This window comes from Hemicordylus capensis, chromosome 1 (genome assembly GCF_027244095.1).
Source record: "Hemicordylus capensis ecotype Gifberg chromosome 1, rHemCap1.1.pri, whole genome shotgun sequence".
In the NCBI taxonomy this organism is placed as follows: domain Eukaryota; kingdom Metazoa; phylum Chordata; class Lepidosauria; order Squamata; family Cordylidae; genus Hemicordylus; species Hemicordylus capensis.
In genome coordinates, this window is record NC_069657.1 from 410,013,171 (window position 1) to 410,031,618 (window position 18,448).

At 44.2% G+C, this 18,448-nt stretch overlaps 1 protein-coding gene across 14 annotated transcripts in view; it reads right to left on the minus strand.

Moving 5' to 3' along the window:
• The window catches only part of DNAH14 (dynein axonemal heavy chain 14), a 477,343-nt gene that overhangs the window by 254,802 nt on the left and 204,093 nt on the right, over positions 1–18,448 (minus strand). For all 14 annotated transcript variants that reach the window (XM_053307834.1, XM_053307849.1, XM_053307840.1 and 11 more), the window contains 2 exons: positions 13,031–13,281; positions 7,397–7,625 (listed from right to left, as the gene is read on the minus strand). In XM_053307834.1, the coding sequence (XP_053163809.1) occupies positions 7,397–7,625; positions 13,031–13,281 (480 nt within the window). The remainder of the gene's footprint in view (positions 1–7,396; positions 7,626–13,030; positions 13,282–18,448) is intronic.

An 18,448-nucleotide genomic window follows, 5' to 3' on the forward strand; every position in this document is an offset into this window, starting at 1 on the left:
AATGGCAGAATACAGAGGAGTCTGGGCAGCTGGCAGACATGAGGGCTCAAGAGGCTGATCAGGAGGAAGCTGGAATTTCACCTGTGTTAAGAAGGCATCTCAAGAGAAAGGCTCAGTGGGAAACACGCAGGCACAAGATATCACAGGAGAGGAAATAGAAGTGCTGAGTCAGGAAAGCCTGATTGGCTGCCAGTTATCGTGAGCCCTATATTAAGCAGACTGTTATTGGCACAGATTGCTGTTAGCAACTTTCACTTACCACAGATCATGTTCATACTTTGAATTCTTCAACCTTTCGTGTTCCAGCCTGCCCTTGTTCTGTTTATTCCTTGCTCTGTTGTCCCTTGTTCTGTTCATTCCTTGCTCTATCCCCCCGCCCCCCAGTTATTACTCAGTTATCCTAGAAGGGGATACCTAGTTTAGTTCAAGGGACTTTATTTTGTTTACTACTATTTTTCTTTGGGAGTCCTTTTTGCTTTCATTTGTACAGCTTTGCTGCTACTCTTATTTCCAGACTTTCTGTTTAACTCACAGAAGTAGATCTGAAGGGGTTGTAAATCCTGTCGAGTTAGCCGAGCCAACAGATTTACGACATTGACAAGGTCATCTGAGGGGGCTCTGCTCCGGGTGCCGACAAGAAAGGAAGCTCAGTTGTCATGCACACAGGACAGGGCCTTCTCTGTTGCTGCCCCCAGACTTTGGAATGCTCTCCCGGTGGCTATTCGCATCTTGGTCTCCATCATGGCTTTTAGAAAACATGTGAAGACTTGGCTTTTTACTCAGGCCTTTATTTGATTGTCTCCATTGCTGCTGCTTTGTATACTGTATGGTTATTTTTATGTATGTATTTTAAAAAATTTTAATTAGATCTGTTTTTATATTTTAGCATATTTTGTGTGATTTTTATAGTCTTGTTTTAACTTTTTCCTATGTGTACCGCCTTGTGATTGTTTTAATGAAAGGCAGTATATAAATTTAACAATACATTTTTAAAAAGATAAATAAGGAAGGGCTCAGTCTTGTACCCACTCTGCATGGCCAGCTGGTCACACTTTTTTAATTGTAGGGAGTCTGTTTCACCTTAACAGAAGAGGATTTCGAGGCATAGAATGTTCTAGGTCTCTTAAATGGTGTGAACTTTTATTGGTGAAAGGAATGATCACTTGTCTGAACAATTCTGGTTCTTGATTGAGACAGCTTATTCCATCAGGAAACTCTATTCTCTCTTGCGTTACTAGTGGTGAAATTCATAGACTTGGCTGTGTTCCTGAGTTTATTAACCCGTTCCAAGGTGTCATCTGTTTTGGGTCCAAATAGAGCCTCTCCATCAAACAGGAGATCCTTTATTCTAGTGTGCTTCTTGGGCTACACCGGAAGACCTTTACCAAGAATGGCACCTCAGCAGTATAGTGGTAGCCATAGATCTAGCACCACAGTCCGCTCAATGGTGAGAAGCATGTAGCTCCTGTTTGGCCAGGCGGCATGCTTCCCTCTGGAAAACCATTGCCAATTCCTTCTTGTCTGCTGGAAAGAGTTCGAGAAATGGTGTAATCTTCTCCCAGAGGAAGTTATTGTACCTTTCCATATACAAGCCTGATAATTAGCTATCTTCAAGTGTAAGGAGGCCATAGAATAAAATCTCCTTCCAAACAAATCCAGCTTCTTTCCTTCCTTGTGATGGGGGTAGAAAGAGCTCTTTTTAGCGTGTCTGAGCCCTTTCCACCACTATAGAATTTGAGGTTAAATGCTTCTGCAAAAACAAGGATCCTTCAAACTGAGTATTGTATAAAACCCCATTTGTTTTAGTGTTTTATGATTTCCATGAGGGCGGTAGTCATAGGAAGCACCACTGGAAGACGGCTGTCAGAATCAATGGATCAAAAAAGAGGGTCTGTAGCAGTTTTGGAGTTTGCTAAGTCTGTACTCTCGGTGATGTCACCATTCTTAAAATGTAATCCAAGTAAATCTTCAAATTTTCTGAGGGGATCCTGGCATGAATTCCCCTATTGTGTTGTTGGGAGATGCGGAGGATGCCAAATCTGATTGTGCCTCATTGTCTGTTATCTCCTCCACCTCTAAGGGTAGCAAGGAAAACTCATCCTCTTACTCTACTGGTTGATGCAGTTGCAGTTCTATTTGAGCCAGTACCAACAGTGGGTCTAGTTGCACATTCAGTGTGGCTGATGGGAGCCCAGTTCCTTGGACTGAAGGTATTATGGGAGGAGGTTCTGTGGGTGGACCTACTCTATCTATCAGATTTGTAGACACATCCCCACCCCCTGCCAAACGTCCATCTCCGGGCAGTTTACTACAACATAAAAAAGATTAAAATGAAAACCACTTAAAACAATTTAAAACCACAGTACAGTTAAAAATCTCAAGTGAAAAAATGTCTTTAGAGACTTTTAAAAAGTTGTCAGTGGTGGGGAGGCTCTTGTTTTAGCAGGGAGCACATTCCAGAGGGCATTACCTTATACATCAGATGCCCCTTACTAAGTCCTTCAGATGTTTTGTGCTGAGGAAATAGTTACCTCAATCTCGAGAATCAGTCAAGGATTGGTACTGATGTGGTCAGTCTCATAATGGTGATCAGTACCATTATCTCTGTATCACGATGTTTGCCAAGAGGGTGATCTGGACCTTGAGCATGACAGGTGATCTGAATATTTGTCTGTCTTCCATTCAGTTGAGTAAGCACAAGCAGAAGTCCTGTAAAGTTTTTCACAGTCCACATACCCCCGGTAAAAGTTGTAACATTGGTTTCTGCTGTCTCAATTCTAGTACAGTTCTCTGCATTCTTAATTCCAGTATAATTCCCCACAAACCCAACCATGGGTTTTGGTTTGTGGGTTCCTCTCTCCCCACTGAGAGAGGAGAGCTAGTCTTGTGGTAGCAAGCATGACTTGCCCCTTAGCTAAGCAGGGTCCACCCTGGTTGCATTTGAATGGGAAACTACGTGTGAGCACTTTAAGATATTCCCCTTAGGGGATGGAACTACTCTGGGAAGAGTATCTAGGTTCCAAGTTCCCTCTCCGGCATCTCCAAGATAGGACTGAGAGAGATTCCTGCCTGCAACCTTGGAGAAGCCACTGCCAGTGTGTGAAGACAATACTGAGCTAGATAGGCCAATGGTCTGACTCAGCATATGGCAGCTTCCTATGTTCCCATGGTAGAGTTCTCTGTAGGTGTAGTATTGATCAGCACTGCTGTGGTGGGAGTAGCTGTAGCCTGACCAGTCGCAGCAATCTTTGATAATATAGTATAGAAGTTATCAATGCTGGGACTCAGGGTTTCCTCTATTGGTCTGTGCTGATTGAGAGAATGGCTGTGTCAATCCCAAGGGTCCAATTCCTTCTTGCCTGGTTGGTTTCAAGGCCTTGCCAAACTAGTATCTTCAGCTTGATCCTCCACTTGGAACTCTGAAAGGTTCTTTTCTGGACAGAAGCCCTTTCTGAGCTAGGGTACTGAGCATCCCAGTCTACTAGAGTGTCGTCGTCAAGACATTTGTCTACTATTTGTGAGGCATCTCTGTCACTTGTTCCTTCACTCATTCCACTGATTGCAATCATTCAGGTACCGGTTTCTTCTTTTTTGGTATTTTGGGAAGGTGCTGTCCAGTCATTATTATTATTATTTAAAATATTTATACCCCACTCATGCAGTACACTACTGCTTGGGGTGGCTCACAACAATAAAATAGATACAATGTAAAATGAAAGTAATAAAATTAACCAAATTAAGTAAACAAGTTAAAAGCCAGGCTAAAACCACAATCGGAATTAAGTTTCAAATTAAAAACTATTTTAAAAGCTAAAACGAGAGAATTATAAAAACTAAAGCACCTACCAGACATAACCAAGATGGAGCATTAAAAAGCCTCTTTAAAAAGATGTCTTTTTAGTTTTTAAAAAACACTGAGGGAGTGGGTTCCAAAGCAGAGAGGCCACAACCGAAAAGGCCCTGTCTTTAGTCCCCACCAACCAGATCTTTGTTAGTGGCAGGGCCATGAGCAGGGCCTGAGGTGATGTGTGGAGGGCCCTGGCAGGTTCATATGGGCGAATGTGGTCTGACAAATACCCCAGCCCCAAGCCATTTATAGCTTTAAAGGTCAAGACCAGCACCTTGAATCTAGCCCAGAAGTGGACTGGTAACCAATGAAGTTGCTGCAGGATGGGTGTGACACTAGTGAAGTGAATTTTGCCCAGGAGCATACTTGCAGCAGCATTCTGGACCAGCTGAAGCTTTTGAACACTCTTCAAGGGCAGCCCCAAGTAGAGTGCATTGCAGTCAGTTATATCTTCAGATACAGTTTGTCCTTTGCTTCTTTCAGAATTGGGATCCTCCTCCTCCAGTGGATCCTGTGCTGGGAGTAATTTACATTTCTCTGATTGCACCACTAAGCTAGGCTTCAAAACTTTGGATGGTTCTGGTTGCAAGGATCTTGATACCAATGCTGGAACTGTTGTTGGTCCCAGAAACCGAAGTAGACAAGGTTGAGCGTTGATGGCCTTAATCAGCTCATCCTCAGAATGTGCCGAACTGTGGATTTCAGGGTTGGCAACCCATCATCTTTGGAGTTGGCAATCATTTTGGAAATTATTTGGGAAGTTATTGGGGCTTTTCCCCAGAACAAAGACTGCAGCCCGGACACCCTATTTCTCCTTGTCTGTCTGGCAACAGACTCTATTTGCCATATGCTGCAGTACTGAAGAAATATCCCATTCCCATTGGAAGAGAAAAGAGGGGAGGAGAGGGGGGAGTCTGAGGGTAAATCAGAATGCTAAATAAAAGATAGAAACCACTAGTAAAGCCAAGAAAAGCGGCGGCGGGGGTGTGTGTGTGTTGTTATACATCGAAATATATGAGAAGGTGATATGTTTTGGCTTCTGTTGTGTTTGGATCCTGGGGGTTTCACATGTATCTTGATTTGTCTGGGCATGGGGAGATGGGGTGTGTCCACTGACTGTGGGATGGCTATTCTGGTGGTGGTGGGGAATAGAGGAAGTAAAGTTGGCAGGTCAGCATGTCGCTTCAGGGGAAGGGATGTCAGAAATCTATTAGTTGTTTCCCCTCCTGGCTGCCCTGCCAGCTCTTTGACCTTGGGGAGCAGTGTCAACTTCCCACAGACTCTCAACTTGCTCCTTTGTAATGCCAGGTCTGTCCAAAATAAGTTTGAAACTATCCATGATTTGATTCTGGATGAAAGGGCAGACCTGGTATGTATTACAGAGACTTGTTTGGGGAAGGCTGGTGGCCCAGTCTGGTCCCCACTTCTCCCTCCAGGGTACTCTGTTGAAGAGTGGGTATGGGAACGTGAGCGGGGAGGTGGAGTGGTTGTGGTCTATAAGAATATCCTCTCCCTGACCAGGATCCCTGTGGAAGTGTCTGACCATATTGAATGTGTGTACCTAAGTTTAGGGACCAGGGATAGACTGGGACTTCTCTTGGTGTACCCATCACCCCGCTGCCCAATGGAGTCCCTAACTGAGCTGATGGATTTGGTCTTGGGTTTGGCATTGGAGTCTCCAAGGCCTGTGGTGCTGGGGGACTTCAATGTCCACTATGGGACCAATTTTTCTGGGGCGGTTCAGGAGTTCATAGCGGCCATGACAATTATGGGCCTATCACAAAGGGTCTCGGGTCCGACACACTTTGCAGGTGGCATGCTTGATCTGGTCTTTCACTCTGATCATGGTGGTGTTCCGTGGGTGGGGACTCCTGTGATTTTCCCATTGTCATGGACGGACCACCATCTGGTTAAGGTTGGACTCACAGTCACACCCCACCTTTGCAGGGGCGAGGGGCCCATTAGAATGGTCCACCTGAGAAGGTTATTGGATCCAATAGGGTTCCAAGAAGTCCTGGAGGAATTTAGTGTTGGCTCTGTCAGTGATCCTGTTGATGCCCTGGTGGAGAACTGGAACAGCAAGCTCACCAGGGCAGTAGACATGATAGCACCTAAGCGTCCTCTACGACCCGCTTCAAAATTGGCCCCTTGGTATATAGAAGAACTATGGGGGCTAAAGCGGCGAGGTAGATGACTGGAGCGCAAGTGGAGGAAGACTCGACTAGAATCTGACAGATTACAACATAGAGCACATTTGAAGATCTATGCTCTGTTAATACGGGCGGCAAAGTACGCCATGATCATCTCAATTATAACAAATTAAGGCTTGACTTATCTCACTTTGCATGTAATGCGTCTATCTCATATCAGTTTCACCTTTTAATTTGCATTACTGAAATTAATGAACTTTTGCACGATATTCTAATTTTTCGAGTTTCACCTGTAATTGTTGAAATGTTAATCTTTTATTGGCTGTTTTATTGTTTTGTAAATTGCCCACAGAACTTGCATTTTGGGCGGTATAGAAATGTATTAAATAAATTAAATAATAAATAAAGATTAAAGAGATTTTTAAAAACCCAAAGTGATCAGTGTGGTGGACAATGAAAAACTGAGGATGGGCAGTACTACATTAAACTATCAGGATGCAGGGGTAGGCTCCTGCCCAAATAAACAAGAGAAAAGCAAGTTGAGGAATATTCCCAAACTGGTCTCTGCGTGTGGGCATAGCCCATTGGTGTTAAGCACAGAGACCATGAAGAAGAACTTCAGATATTCTCTTTATGAGTAGTGGTGTGCACAGAACTGCGGAGCTGCGGTTTGACTCTGGCGAAGATGGCTCTTTCAGGGTGGGGAAGGGTGCACTTACTGCCCCCTGCTCTTCCCCCGCCAGTTCTCTGTTTTTTAGAAAGCATTTGGGGGAGCAGCGCACCATCCCTGCCACCCCTTCCCCTGTTTTCGGCCAGAAGCAGCCGGAAGAAACATCTGTGCATGCGCCCGGGCCCTGCACACACGTGGACAGCGATTTTACATGATGCAATGTTGTGCTGCTCCCCAAGACATAGCAAACATGAATCATGGTAGTCAGTCGAGAGCAAGTCAGCCCGGCACTCTACACAGCGTTTAAACATCGTCTTCTCCATGTCGAGCCCAGACAGGGTAAAGCACCTCCGCGCCTGGCAACTTAGAAAAGTCTCTTAAGTCCATTTATTTTCTTGGTTGTAGAGTTGTCAAACAAAGAATAATCGCATGTTTTCTGTAGTCAAAGTCCGATTAATACAATTTTAGTAGTTTATAACTCTAGTTGATCTGAGGAGCTTTCCACCAAGGTGTGAATGCTAAGGCTGTCAAAAAGAAACTGAAGAGATGATGCCCCCAACCGCCGTTTTCATCGAACACACAGAGCACATGCTGGGCAGAGCAGGCGTCTCGAGGAGCTAGTTAGTCTGACCATGAGGTTCATGCACAGGTGCAGTACCTAATATTATGCATGCAATGGATCACGATTCAGATCATACTCTGCATTACAATATCACACACAGCACTTACTTTTGATAGATCCTTAACAGTTTCTGTTTTTCCTGTACCAGCTGGACCAGCAAGACAGCCTCCCAGGTTCAACTGTAGAGCTCCAGTGACAGTTAACCAACATCGATCAGTAAGAGGGGTGATAACCAATCGTGAAGAGCAGCCCAAATATTCATAACCATAATCAAAAGCAGCATAACCTTGAATAATCCTACAAGCGTTGAATTCATGCCATTCATAACGCAATTGCCTAAAAGAAAAATATTTGTAAACAACATAGTCCTTTAATTAAATTATATATGCAACACAAACATCCCTATCATATATTGAGTTTTTCAATATTAATAAAACTCAAATGTCAAAAATTCTATTGTCCAGGTTATATCATGAGAGAAAATATCTGAACTGAATTTCTAAGATAGGGAGAAGTATTTGTTCAAGTTTGTCTCAATTCATATTTAAGTTTTCCCTTTTTAGCCTACTTCCCAGTAGGCTTATGAGATCACCCGGCTATCCATCTGTCCATCTCCCCATCAACTTTGCAATGCCCGTACCAATAGGAACCAAACAGGGTACAGTTGTAGGGACATACAGTGATACCTCAATAGCGAAGTTTGTAATGATGTCACCCATCCCAATTCAAGATGGAGGACGTGTAAACATTTGAGGCACAGATGTTGCTACAGCTGTAGGGACACATACACTACACACATACTCAACTATGCACTTCAGTGGCAAAGTTTGTGATTATGTCATCTACCTGATTCAAGATGGTGAACGCATAAACATTTGAGGTGCAAGTGAGCTAACTTGTGGACCTCTAACCTAGGCCTGCTCAACTTAGGCCCCCCTCCAGCTGTTTTTGGACTACAGATCCCATAATTCCCAGCCATAGCTAATTCCAACCCCATAGCCAGGGGTTATGGGAGCTGTAGGCCAAGATCTAGAGGAAGGCTGAAGTTGAGCAACTCTGATCTTACTGATTTGAACCAAATTTGGTACAGTTGTAGTGAGTGACACACAGGGACACATCTATGGTGTAGTTTGTGATTATGTCATCCAGACAGATTCAAGATGGTGCACATGTAAATGTTTGAGGCACAAATGGGCTAACTTGTGAATTGTCTAACTGATTTGGTCCAAATTTAGTCCCGTTACAGGGATAGTGAAAGGAAAATAGGCAGATTAGTTCTTACTAGAAAAACTTGTTTATTTACCATGTAGATTTTTGTACAAGCTGAGGTACTATAGAGAGATGGATAATTTCAAGGATCATATCTTGAGACCAAAAAACCTTCAATTAGCTGCTTCCAGTACACAGTATGCAGGTGCACCATTTGGTGAATAAAATACCACAAAGAATGTATTTGAATGGAATTCAGAAATATTGTTAAGATCAGGCTTGCTCACTACTTTGTGAGTTGGGCCTAATGAAGGTTCTAGCCTACTATTGTTTTTGAATTTTGTCTGACAGTCTAACACAGCGATAATTTTTGGGTGAATAAGATTCTAAGAACTTGTAAGGCTATATATTGAATATGCTTACTCAATGGGACAAACTACTGTACATTTATTTATTTATTCAGTTAGTTATTGTTTGATTTATATACCGCTTTTCATTTTCAAAGCAGTTATGTTACATATTATGTATACACTAGCTGACCCCACACAGAGCATCTGTGCGCTTTTTGGGGCCGGTGGTTAGGGATGTGCATGGTCTGGACCAGTCCGGACTGGCACTGAGGGGGGGGGTCTACCTTTAAGGGCGGGGGGTAGAACAGCGGCGTGTGCGTGTTGCTATTACGGAGCGTTCCAGGCGACGATGGGGGCAGGGGCAGCAGCGAGGAGCGCTGCCGCTCCAAAAACTTCATTTTAAACTACAGCGCCGGAGGGGGAAGCGCGGCGGGAGGGGGAAGCGCGGCGGGAGGGGGAAGTTCTACCCCCCGCCCTTAAAGGTAGACCCCCCCTTGGTGCGGCTCCAAACCGTTCCAGAGGCCTCCAACATGGCCTCTGGATCCGTTCGTGCACGTCCCTACCGGTGGTTACCTCTTCCCCGCCACCTTCTGCCCCTGCCGGGCCCAGCCACCTCTCCCCCCCCCACTTCTCCCCGCCCCACTTTCTTCCCCCCGCTCCTGGGCCTTGCCTCTGCGGCTGGGCCTGCAGCTGCTGCTTGCCTCCGTGGCCGGGCCCACCACCTCTGGCCTCTGTGGCCGGGCCTGCTGTCGCCGTGGCAACCAATCTTCCTGGATGCACCTCAGCCAATCAGGCACCTCTGCTGCCCAGCCACTCAGCTGAGCGCTTGGATGCACAGTCCAAGGCACACCCAGGAGAATTAAATATATAGATGTTATGATAATGTGTAGTTTGGCCCTACTTGCTTGTTTCTTTAAGTTAAATAGCGGTCAAAGAAAGGGAGTGGCCATGATGGGTACTGTGGCATACCAATAAGAGTATTTAACCCTTGCCTGCCATGCCACAGTTCCCCAAAATATTGCACCCCAGAAGCTATTCATCTGAGGAGGGAGGCTTCCATTGGTGCCAGTGGAATCTTCCCTTTCAAGGCTAATAGCAGCTGTAGGGACATTATTTTAATCCAGATAGTGGCACAGCCAAAAAAAGCATTAAATTTCTCTCCCTGTGCACCACGTTTTCAATCCTGATCACTCTCCACTGAGGCTACTATGTAGCTTGAAACAGATGAGGCACAACACATTTGTCTTATAATGTATTTGGATTGCAATACCAGGGACAGGAAGAAACAAATTAGAATGGGGTGAAGATTAGGGATGTGCACGGAACCAGTTCAGGACTCCCTTTCTGGAGCGCGGAATTGGTTTGGTCCACCAACATCCAAACCGATTCGAAGGGCAGGGAGGTAGTTTTAAGAGACAGGGAAGGTGCTGCCTCCTCGTCAGCCCCCACCCTGCTGCTTTTCCCCTGCCAGTGCCCTCCAAAACAGTGGGTGCATTGGGCTGCAGTGTTCCTGCTAGCAGCCCCGATCAGCATCGCCATGCTCATCGCCGATGCACATGAGCAGCGGGGCAGTTGCTGGCAGGAAGGCAGTGCCTTCCCTGTCTCTGAAAGCTTCCCCCCGTGCTCTCCCGGGAGTGCACGGACTGGTTCTGTGCACATCCCTAGTGAAGATGAGACATAGAAAAGGAACTCCCATATATTTATAATGATATAGATTTATGAGGAAATGAATGTGAAGAATAAAATATTTGGACTGAATTAATGAAATGAAATAAGGAAAGACTAGAGTTTAAAGAGATTGGAAAGTTAAGAAGTTTAAATTCAGTTGTTTAAATTTAATACAGGGAATAAGAAAAGAGAGAAAATGTGATTAAAACAATATAATTACAGTTACAGAAATCAAAAGAATGTAAAGGTTTAAGGTGACAGAAGAGAATGCTGTTAAAGAGAAAGTTGACATAGTCAAGGTTGTACCAGATTCTTTAAAGTGTCAATGAAAAGAAGATGAATTTTGGTAATGATTTTTAAAAACCTATAGATCTTAAAGAGATTTGAGAAGGAAATAAAAGAAAAGATGCTGTACAATTGGAAAAGAACACATTATAATTTCAGAGGTTAAAAAATACAGACCTATCCTTTTAATGGATTGGTTCTTAACATAGTGCTCCATGAATAGAAGCTCCTTCTGTTTCAGGAAGAAGAGTTGCACTCACAGAAGGGGTATTTCCATAAATGGAAGGGATTATTTTGTAAGTGTACTCTCCTTCTGTGAATGGAAGGAGGTTCCATTTTTAGAGCACTAACCTGCTATTAAATGTCATAATTATATGTCTCAGTGTTGTTTTATGCTTCCTGATATGTAGAGACTAAACCATACAAATTGAAAATTTGTTTCAAATGAATTCAGAAATACTTTATACTGACAGAAAAAGGCTAGAGTTTCAATCACAGTATGCCAACAACATAAAGGCTACACTGTCTACTTTATCAATGGATGAGAATATGTCTTGTTAAAATAAATGAAATTACAATACATATAAGTAACTGTGTTCCGGAATGCAGTCAAAAGTTACTACTTCTATTTCTATGCTGTACTGTGTTGTGTTGGCCCACATAATTGTTGGATATGGAGTTCCAGTGCACCGACCTTTTGCATCAACTATCCTAATGACCACTAGGGGCATTGGGAGTAGAGGTAGTGAGTAAGGGTCTCCCTATCTGTCCCTGCTCTATGATCCCTGATCTGACTCTTCAGCACTTCATGTGCTGAGTCACAATCCTTCCTTTCCTCCTAGAGAGCAGATGGAAATAACTCTCTCTCTCTCTTTACCTATTCATTATGTAGTCCTTTAGATTAGGACTTTCCTATCCAAATGTACTTAACCAATAAATACTTAGTATTTAGTTCTATAAGAATCGCCATGTGTTTTCTTTAAATAGTGGCAACATTTCTCTAAATTTAGCTGCTCTAAATAGCTTCCTTCGTGTTCTGCTGTTTCCTGCTGGGGTAAAATTAACAACCCCCAACAATATCTCTCCACCCTTGGTGTGTACACACACACACACACACACACACACACACACACACACAATCCTTTCTGTGGCTAATCCCATACATGGCAGCTCTCGTGTGAGTTAGTGAGCAAAAGCACCTGATTAGGCAGTGAGGATTCCATCGGAGGAGCCTTTGAGAGCAGAAGCACCATGATGATTTGGCAGTGGGGATTCCATATGGATATAGGGAGGAAGAGCCTGTGATGGTTAAGGTCAGTTGGAATGTAACTGTTACTGGTCAGAAGATGTTCTTGATTGTAGAGGAGAGGAATCTCTCTGTATAAAAGGATAGTGGGCAGGGGTCTGCGAAGAATGGGGCTGTGAGGGAGGAAAGAGCCCCTTCAGGAGAAGGAGTCTGCCATTGTGTGAATTAGATGAGGAAACAAGATGAACAAGATCTGTTAACTAAGGAGGGGAGAGAGAGAGAGAGAAGAAGGGAGGGGAAGACAGACAGAGGGGGAAAGCAAGTGGAGGAGAAAGGGAAGGCAATAGAGAAAGAAGGAAGGGCGAGGGATAGGACCGATCCTGTCAGTGGCCTGAGGGGAATGGGTGGCCATGGCGGCAGCAGCAAGGAAGGGCCCAATCAACCACTGCTGCTGTTTGGGCCACTGGCGGAGGGAGGCAGGCAGGCAAGGGATGAGCCCAGGCCTGTCAGCGGCCTGAGGGCAACGAGTGGCCATGGCAGTGGCAGCAGCGAGGAAGGGTCCAGTCAACTGCTGCTGCTGCTCCTGTGGGGAGGATCAGGAGCGGGGCTCAGGTGAGGTTGGGGAGGTCTCTGGGATGGGGGCTGCAGCTTGGCCAATAGCGCCAGCAATGCTGCAGCCATGACCAAGGGGGTGAGGGGGATGGAAGCAACTGGATGGAAGAGGAGGAGCAGGAGTGGAGCTCAGGTGAGGGTGAAGAGATATCTGAGGTGAGGGGGGCTGTGGCAGGGGTGAGGGGAGCAATCAAGTACTAGCGTGCAGATTGTCTGCGTGGGTTAAGCTAGTATATATAAAATACATGTCTCTCTGTGTGTATTATATTATATTATATTATATTATATTATATTATATTATATTATATTAATTTATTAGAAGCATGGAATTGTTTAGAAGATACCACAATAATTAGGAGTTCAAGACGTACCTTATCCATTCAAAATCTTCACTGTTATAGACTTCATGGTCTAGCAATGTAGTTAGAATATCTCTGCAGTGGATGTACAAAGTAACTAATGCTTCTAATGTACTTTGCTTGTGATAGTGAAGAACATCTGATGCTATCTCTGCAAGTTGTTCTAGAAGACTGATTAGTTCATCACAGTCTGCGATCATCCTCTCCTTCGGATTGAAACTTAGAAAAGCTTTTTCACATTCCATAGTAAACATTATCTGGCTCTAGAAATCAAACAGCATATTAGGAGCATTAAGAACAATGTGCTTACATGAAATTCAAGACAAATAATACACAATAATATTTCTTAAATCTCTTACTATTTCCTGTTTTACATTTATTGTTCCTCACATTCACTAAAACTTAGTTGGTTAGAAAATTCACTATCAAGCAGAACATGATTACATTTTCCTGCATAGACTTTTAGAAAAATTAAATATTTAATTTTGAAATCAACACAGAAAAAGGTTGGTTTTGCTATGTGAAAATCTCACATCTGCATGCAAGTTGGAGCAGGGGTGTTTAGCTTCAAGCCCAGAGGACCCAAGATAAAGTGGATGAAATATGGTGAAGCCTCCCCAACTTACAGCTCCTGGGAGAGCCACCCACCCCCTTCATACCTCCAGCATTCTCTTGACATTTGTTTGCCAAGGCAAAGTTTCCCTTCCCCGCCACTATATTAGTCAGAGCTGAATGCATTTCCTCAGGGAAACTAGGAGTGATCAATCAAACTTTATTAGCAAAGAGCTTGGTGGCCATGGAGGAAAAAAAACTGATTAATGGTCAGGGACACACTAAAGTGATTCAGGCACCCGGACTGCCCAGCCGTGAGGCCTCCCTGCCCCTCACAAGGCCCCCCGAACCTCCTGGGGGGGTCCACCCTGCCAAAGCTCTGCTTTTTAAAAAAATGGCTGCTGAGTGGTGGCTGCAGCAGGAAGCGGAGCAGTCCTTCTCCCTCCCCGAGTGGCGGCAACCAGGAGAGACACTGGACCCATCCGTTCAGGCCAGCGTCTTTAAGAAACTGTGAGGCACGCCTGCGCAGAGGAGATTGTCACAACTTGCTACTTGTTACCCTCGGCCGCGGTAAGCATTTTTTTTTTTAAGTGGAGCTTTGGTGAGCAATTGTGTATTGAATAAGTGCATAGATGGGTTAGCCGTATTGTATTAGATAGATGCTTGACATGAGTCTGTTCGCTTGATACAGTTTAGGCCTTGATCTTAGCATGAACCCATGAGCAATGCTGTCATATAGGTAAAGTCCCAGATCATCCGCATTGTGCTCAAAATTAGATATCCTCTTCATGGTTGCATATACATACTCCCACCTTGGTGGAGTCCCATTCTCCCACATCACATTCGAATTACCTCCAGAGCTTATACAGAGTGCAAAGTGAGTAATTTCCCGTTCACTGTTTAAGAAAGCCCCCACCTTCTCTCTCGTCTAATCTTAGAGACCCAGCCTGTCAACTCAGGCAAACTTCCTCATTTTTCACTGAAAAGCATAGTCTAAAAAGTAAGAGTATGCTAACCACAAACTTCATGCTTGGAAAGTTTGGTGCTGCCCAGAGTCTGTACCTTTCAGTTCCCTTACGCACAGGCCACCTTTGACCAATAGTATTAAATGTCAAGGGGGACAGGTTAGCCGAGGGTCATGGATGGTCAAGACCCCCTTCTTTGTCCAATCACTATTGATGCATAGGTGGGAAAGGTTTGAGGATACTTAAAGACCCTAATCTGAGGATAGAGGGTACCCGAGCTCTCTCCCTCAGGGAGGGTGGCTCAGGCACAGCACACAGGAGGAGAAAAGGAGGCAGTTGATCCAATTAATCAATTTGATGGCACCTAGCATCTAGCAAAAAGAAGAACAAGTCGAGGTTCCCTTGGGGTATAGTATATGGTGACTGCAAGGGTCTGGCTGTCCTGTCAGTGAATCAAGGCTGTTAGTTTTGTGACTGCTTTGTGTGAGAGAAGTAATTTTGCAGCATGCTGTAATTCATCTGAACATTGGTAAGAAAATAAATCTGTTTTGATTAAATATAATCTCTTCACTTCTCCTCGTGTCTTCTTGAGTCTTGGGATTCTTGGCAGCCAGAACCTTCAGAAAGGACCTACAGTCTATTAGTGTGAGGATTTTTGGGGTCTTCAATTATTCCTGGTTGCAGGGATTTTGGAGAGTCAAAAATCTCTTATAGCACGGGGCGGCTGCCGGATGCCCCCAACCATTTGGAGCCCCCCCCCCCCCCGCCGGACCTTGAAGTGTGCCTCTGTTAATGATAACTATCAGCCAAAGTAAACAGAGTAGCTTTTTTAAAAAACAAATGCAGGAGGAACTAGCCAATTTAATTAATGCATATCACACTTAATTTAAACAAATCACAAGGATTTGGGAAGCCAATAATGTTGGGGAGATGAGGAAAGACAAGAAATAGAGGAGGGGTTGTAGCTCAATGTCAGAGTCGTTGCTTTGCATGCAAAACGTCCCAGATTCAATCCCTGACTAGGCCCTAAGGGCCTCTGAACTGGTTTGAACAACCGGCTGTTTGGCTGGTTTGAAGGTGGGGGGGCATACCTTGAAGGGTGGGGGAGGGTGCCCTTACCCCTCCTGCCGCTTTTCCCCTGCCGGTGCTCCATTTTAAGTGTCCATCGAGGCGGCAGCATATCTCCATGCCACCCCATGTCCTCTTTGGCCGGAAGTAACTGTACCTGGCATGCATGTACATCCCTTAGTGTTCTGCTGTTTCCTGCTGGGGTAAAATTAACAACCCCCAACAATACACTCGCTCGTGCGCCCACCTGGGTACTTCCAGTTACTTCTGGCTGAAGAGATCACAGGATGACAGGGAGGTATGCTGCTGCCCCGACTGACACTTTAAAAATTGAGCGCTGGCAGGGGAAACACAGTGGGAGAGGTAAGGACACCCTCCCCAACCCATAAAGGTATGCCCCCTGCCTTTGAGCCACCTCTGCCAGTTCCATGCACATCCCTATCCCTGACATATCCACGCAGGGCTAAGAAAGACCACTGCCTGAAATCCTAGAGTGCCACTGCCAGTCAGAGTAGACAATACTAACCTTGATGGAGAGTGATCTGCTCATAAGGAAGTTCCATACGTTCTATAAATCAAAATTAATTTAGGCAAACAGACAAAGAAATATACATGTGGCAAACCAGGTTACGAGGGCAGACAAGGAAGAAATCAATGCACTGCAGTTAGGAGAAATAGATCAATTAATTAGAAATGCATGTGAATTGCATATAATAAGAAATTAAGATGAGCAAATTTTATTTATTTATTTGACATATTAGAAAGCCTTGGTCTGCCTGATGGATGACCTTTACCAGGGAATTGACAGAGGGAGTGTGACTGCTGGTTCTTCTGGATCTCTTGGTAGCGTTCGATATCATCAACCATGGTATCCTTCTGGATGGCCTGGGGGAGTTGGGGATAGGAGGCACTGCTTTGCAGTGGTTCCACTCCTATCTCTCAGGTAGATTCCAGATGGTAGAGCTTGGTGCAAGTTGCTCCTCAAAATGAGAGCTGTTATATGGAGTTCCCCAGGGCTCCATTCTGTCACCAATGCTTTTTAATATCTACATGAAACCGCTGGGTGAGGTCATCAGGAGTTTTGGTGCTGGGTGTTATCAGTATGCTGATAACACCCAAATCTATTTCTCCTTTTCATCTTCAGGAAATGGCACTCATTCTCTAAATGCCTGCCTACAGGTTGAAACTGATAACAGTTTGAAACTGAATCCAAGCAAGACAAAGGTGCTCATTGTAGGGGCTCAAAATCTGAGGGGTGAGTTAGATCTCCCTGTGCTGGATGGGGTTACACTCCCCCAGAAGGAACAGGTGCACAGCTTGGGAGTACTCCTGGACCCAGGCCTCACCCTTGTATCTCAGGTGGAGGCCATGGCCAGGGGTTCTTTCTGTCAGCTCCAGCTGATTTGAAAGCTGCACCCATTCTTTGAAGAGGATGCCCTCAAAGCAGTGGTGCATCAGCTGGTAACCTCCTGGCTTGACTATTGCAATGCGCTCTATGTGGGGCTGCCTTTGTACGTAGTTCAGAAACTTCAGTTAGTTCAGAATGCGGCAGCCAGATCGGTCTCTGGGGCAACCCAGAGAGACTATATTATGCCTGCTTTGAAACAGTTGCATTGGCTGCCAATATGTTTCTGGGCAAAATACAGAGTGCTGGTCATTACCTTTAAAGACCTCAATAACTTAGGTCTGAGTTATTTTAGAGAGCGCCATCTTCTGCATGATCCCCACCACACATTAAGGTCATCTGAGGAGGTCTGTCTCCAGTTACCACTGGTTCATCTGGTGGTGACTCAGAGGCGGGCCTTTTCTGTAGCTGCTCCTGGGCTGTGGAATGCACTCCCGGCAGAAATCCACAATTTGAATTCTTACTGGTCTTCAGGAGAGCCCTTAAAACCTATCTGTTTGGCCTGGCCTTCCAGGGTTTTTAAATAGTTGTAATTGGCTTTAATGTTATAACCTGGTTTTCAGGGTTTTTAAATTGTTTTTATTGTTTAATTGCTGTTTTATGATGTTTTAATTGTTAATTGTTGTTTTATACTGTTTTATAATTTTGTTTTAATTGTTAACTCATTTTAATGGTTTTGTTTTAATTGTAAACCGCTCTGAGCCATTTTGGAAGAGCGGTATAAAAATCAAATCAAATAAATAAATAAATATTTATATCCCACCTAAAACTTATGTCTCTCAGCATATTAATTGATGAAAATATTAGAGATATACTGAATTATTCTGAGAAATGACTGGTGCAAGGAAGAGAGGGTAGGAAAAAAATCTAGCCTTGAAGAAAATGTTTTTTATTTATTTATTAAACATATTTATATACCGCCCAAACCCTGTGTCTGAGTTTGGAAAGAATAAAGAAGAAGCAGAACTCCAAAGAACACTGTTGCTGTGGAATAGTTAGGACTAAATCTGGGTGGGGCCTTTTTTCACAGGCAAATGGAAGTCCTGCAATGATGAAATAGTCTTGCCCATGGAGCAAGTGAGAGGAGTAAGCCTTATCAGGCTACCCTCCTCCAACAAGGAACAACGAAGGCAAGGAATGAAACAGCCTCAGAGGCTTCCCATCACACATTTAAAGTTACATCCTTCATTTAGCACCAAAAAAGGCAACTAATTTGCCTTTTAATTCCACCCCCAGTACAGGACCTCCAGTGCCTGTTGCTGGTGTCTATCTTATGTTTCCTTTTAGACTGTGAGCCCATCTTATTTATTTGTTATTTCTCTGTGTAAACAACCCTGAGCCATTTTTGGAAGGGTGGTACAGAAATTGAATTTAATCATAATCATAATCATAATCATAATAAATAATATCTGCAAAAAATACAAGCTACCTGTAGCCAAA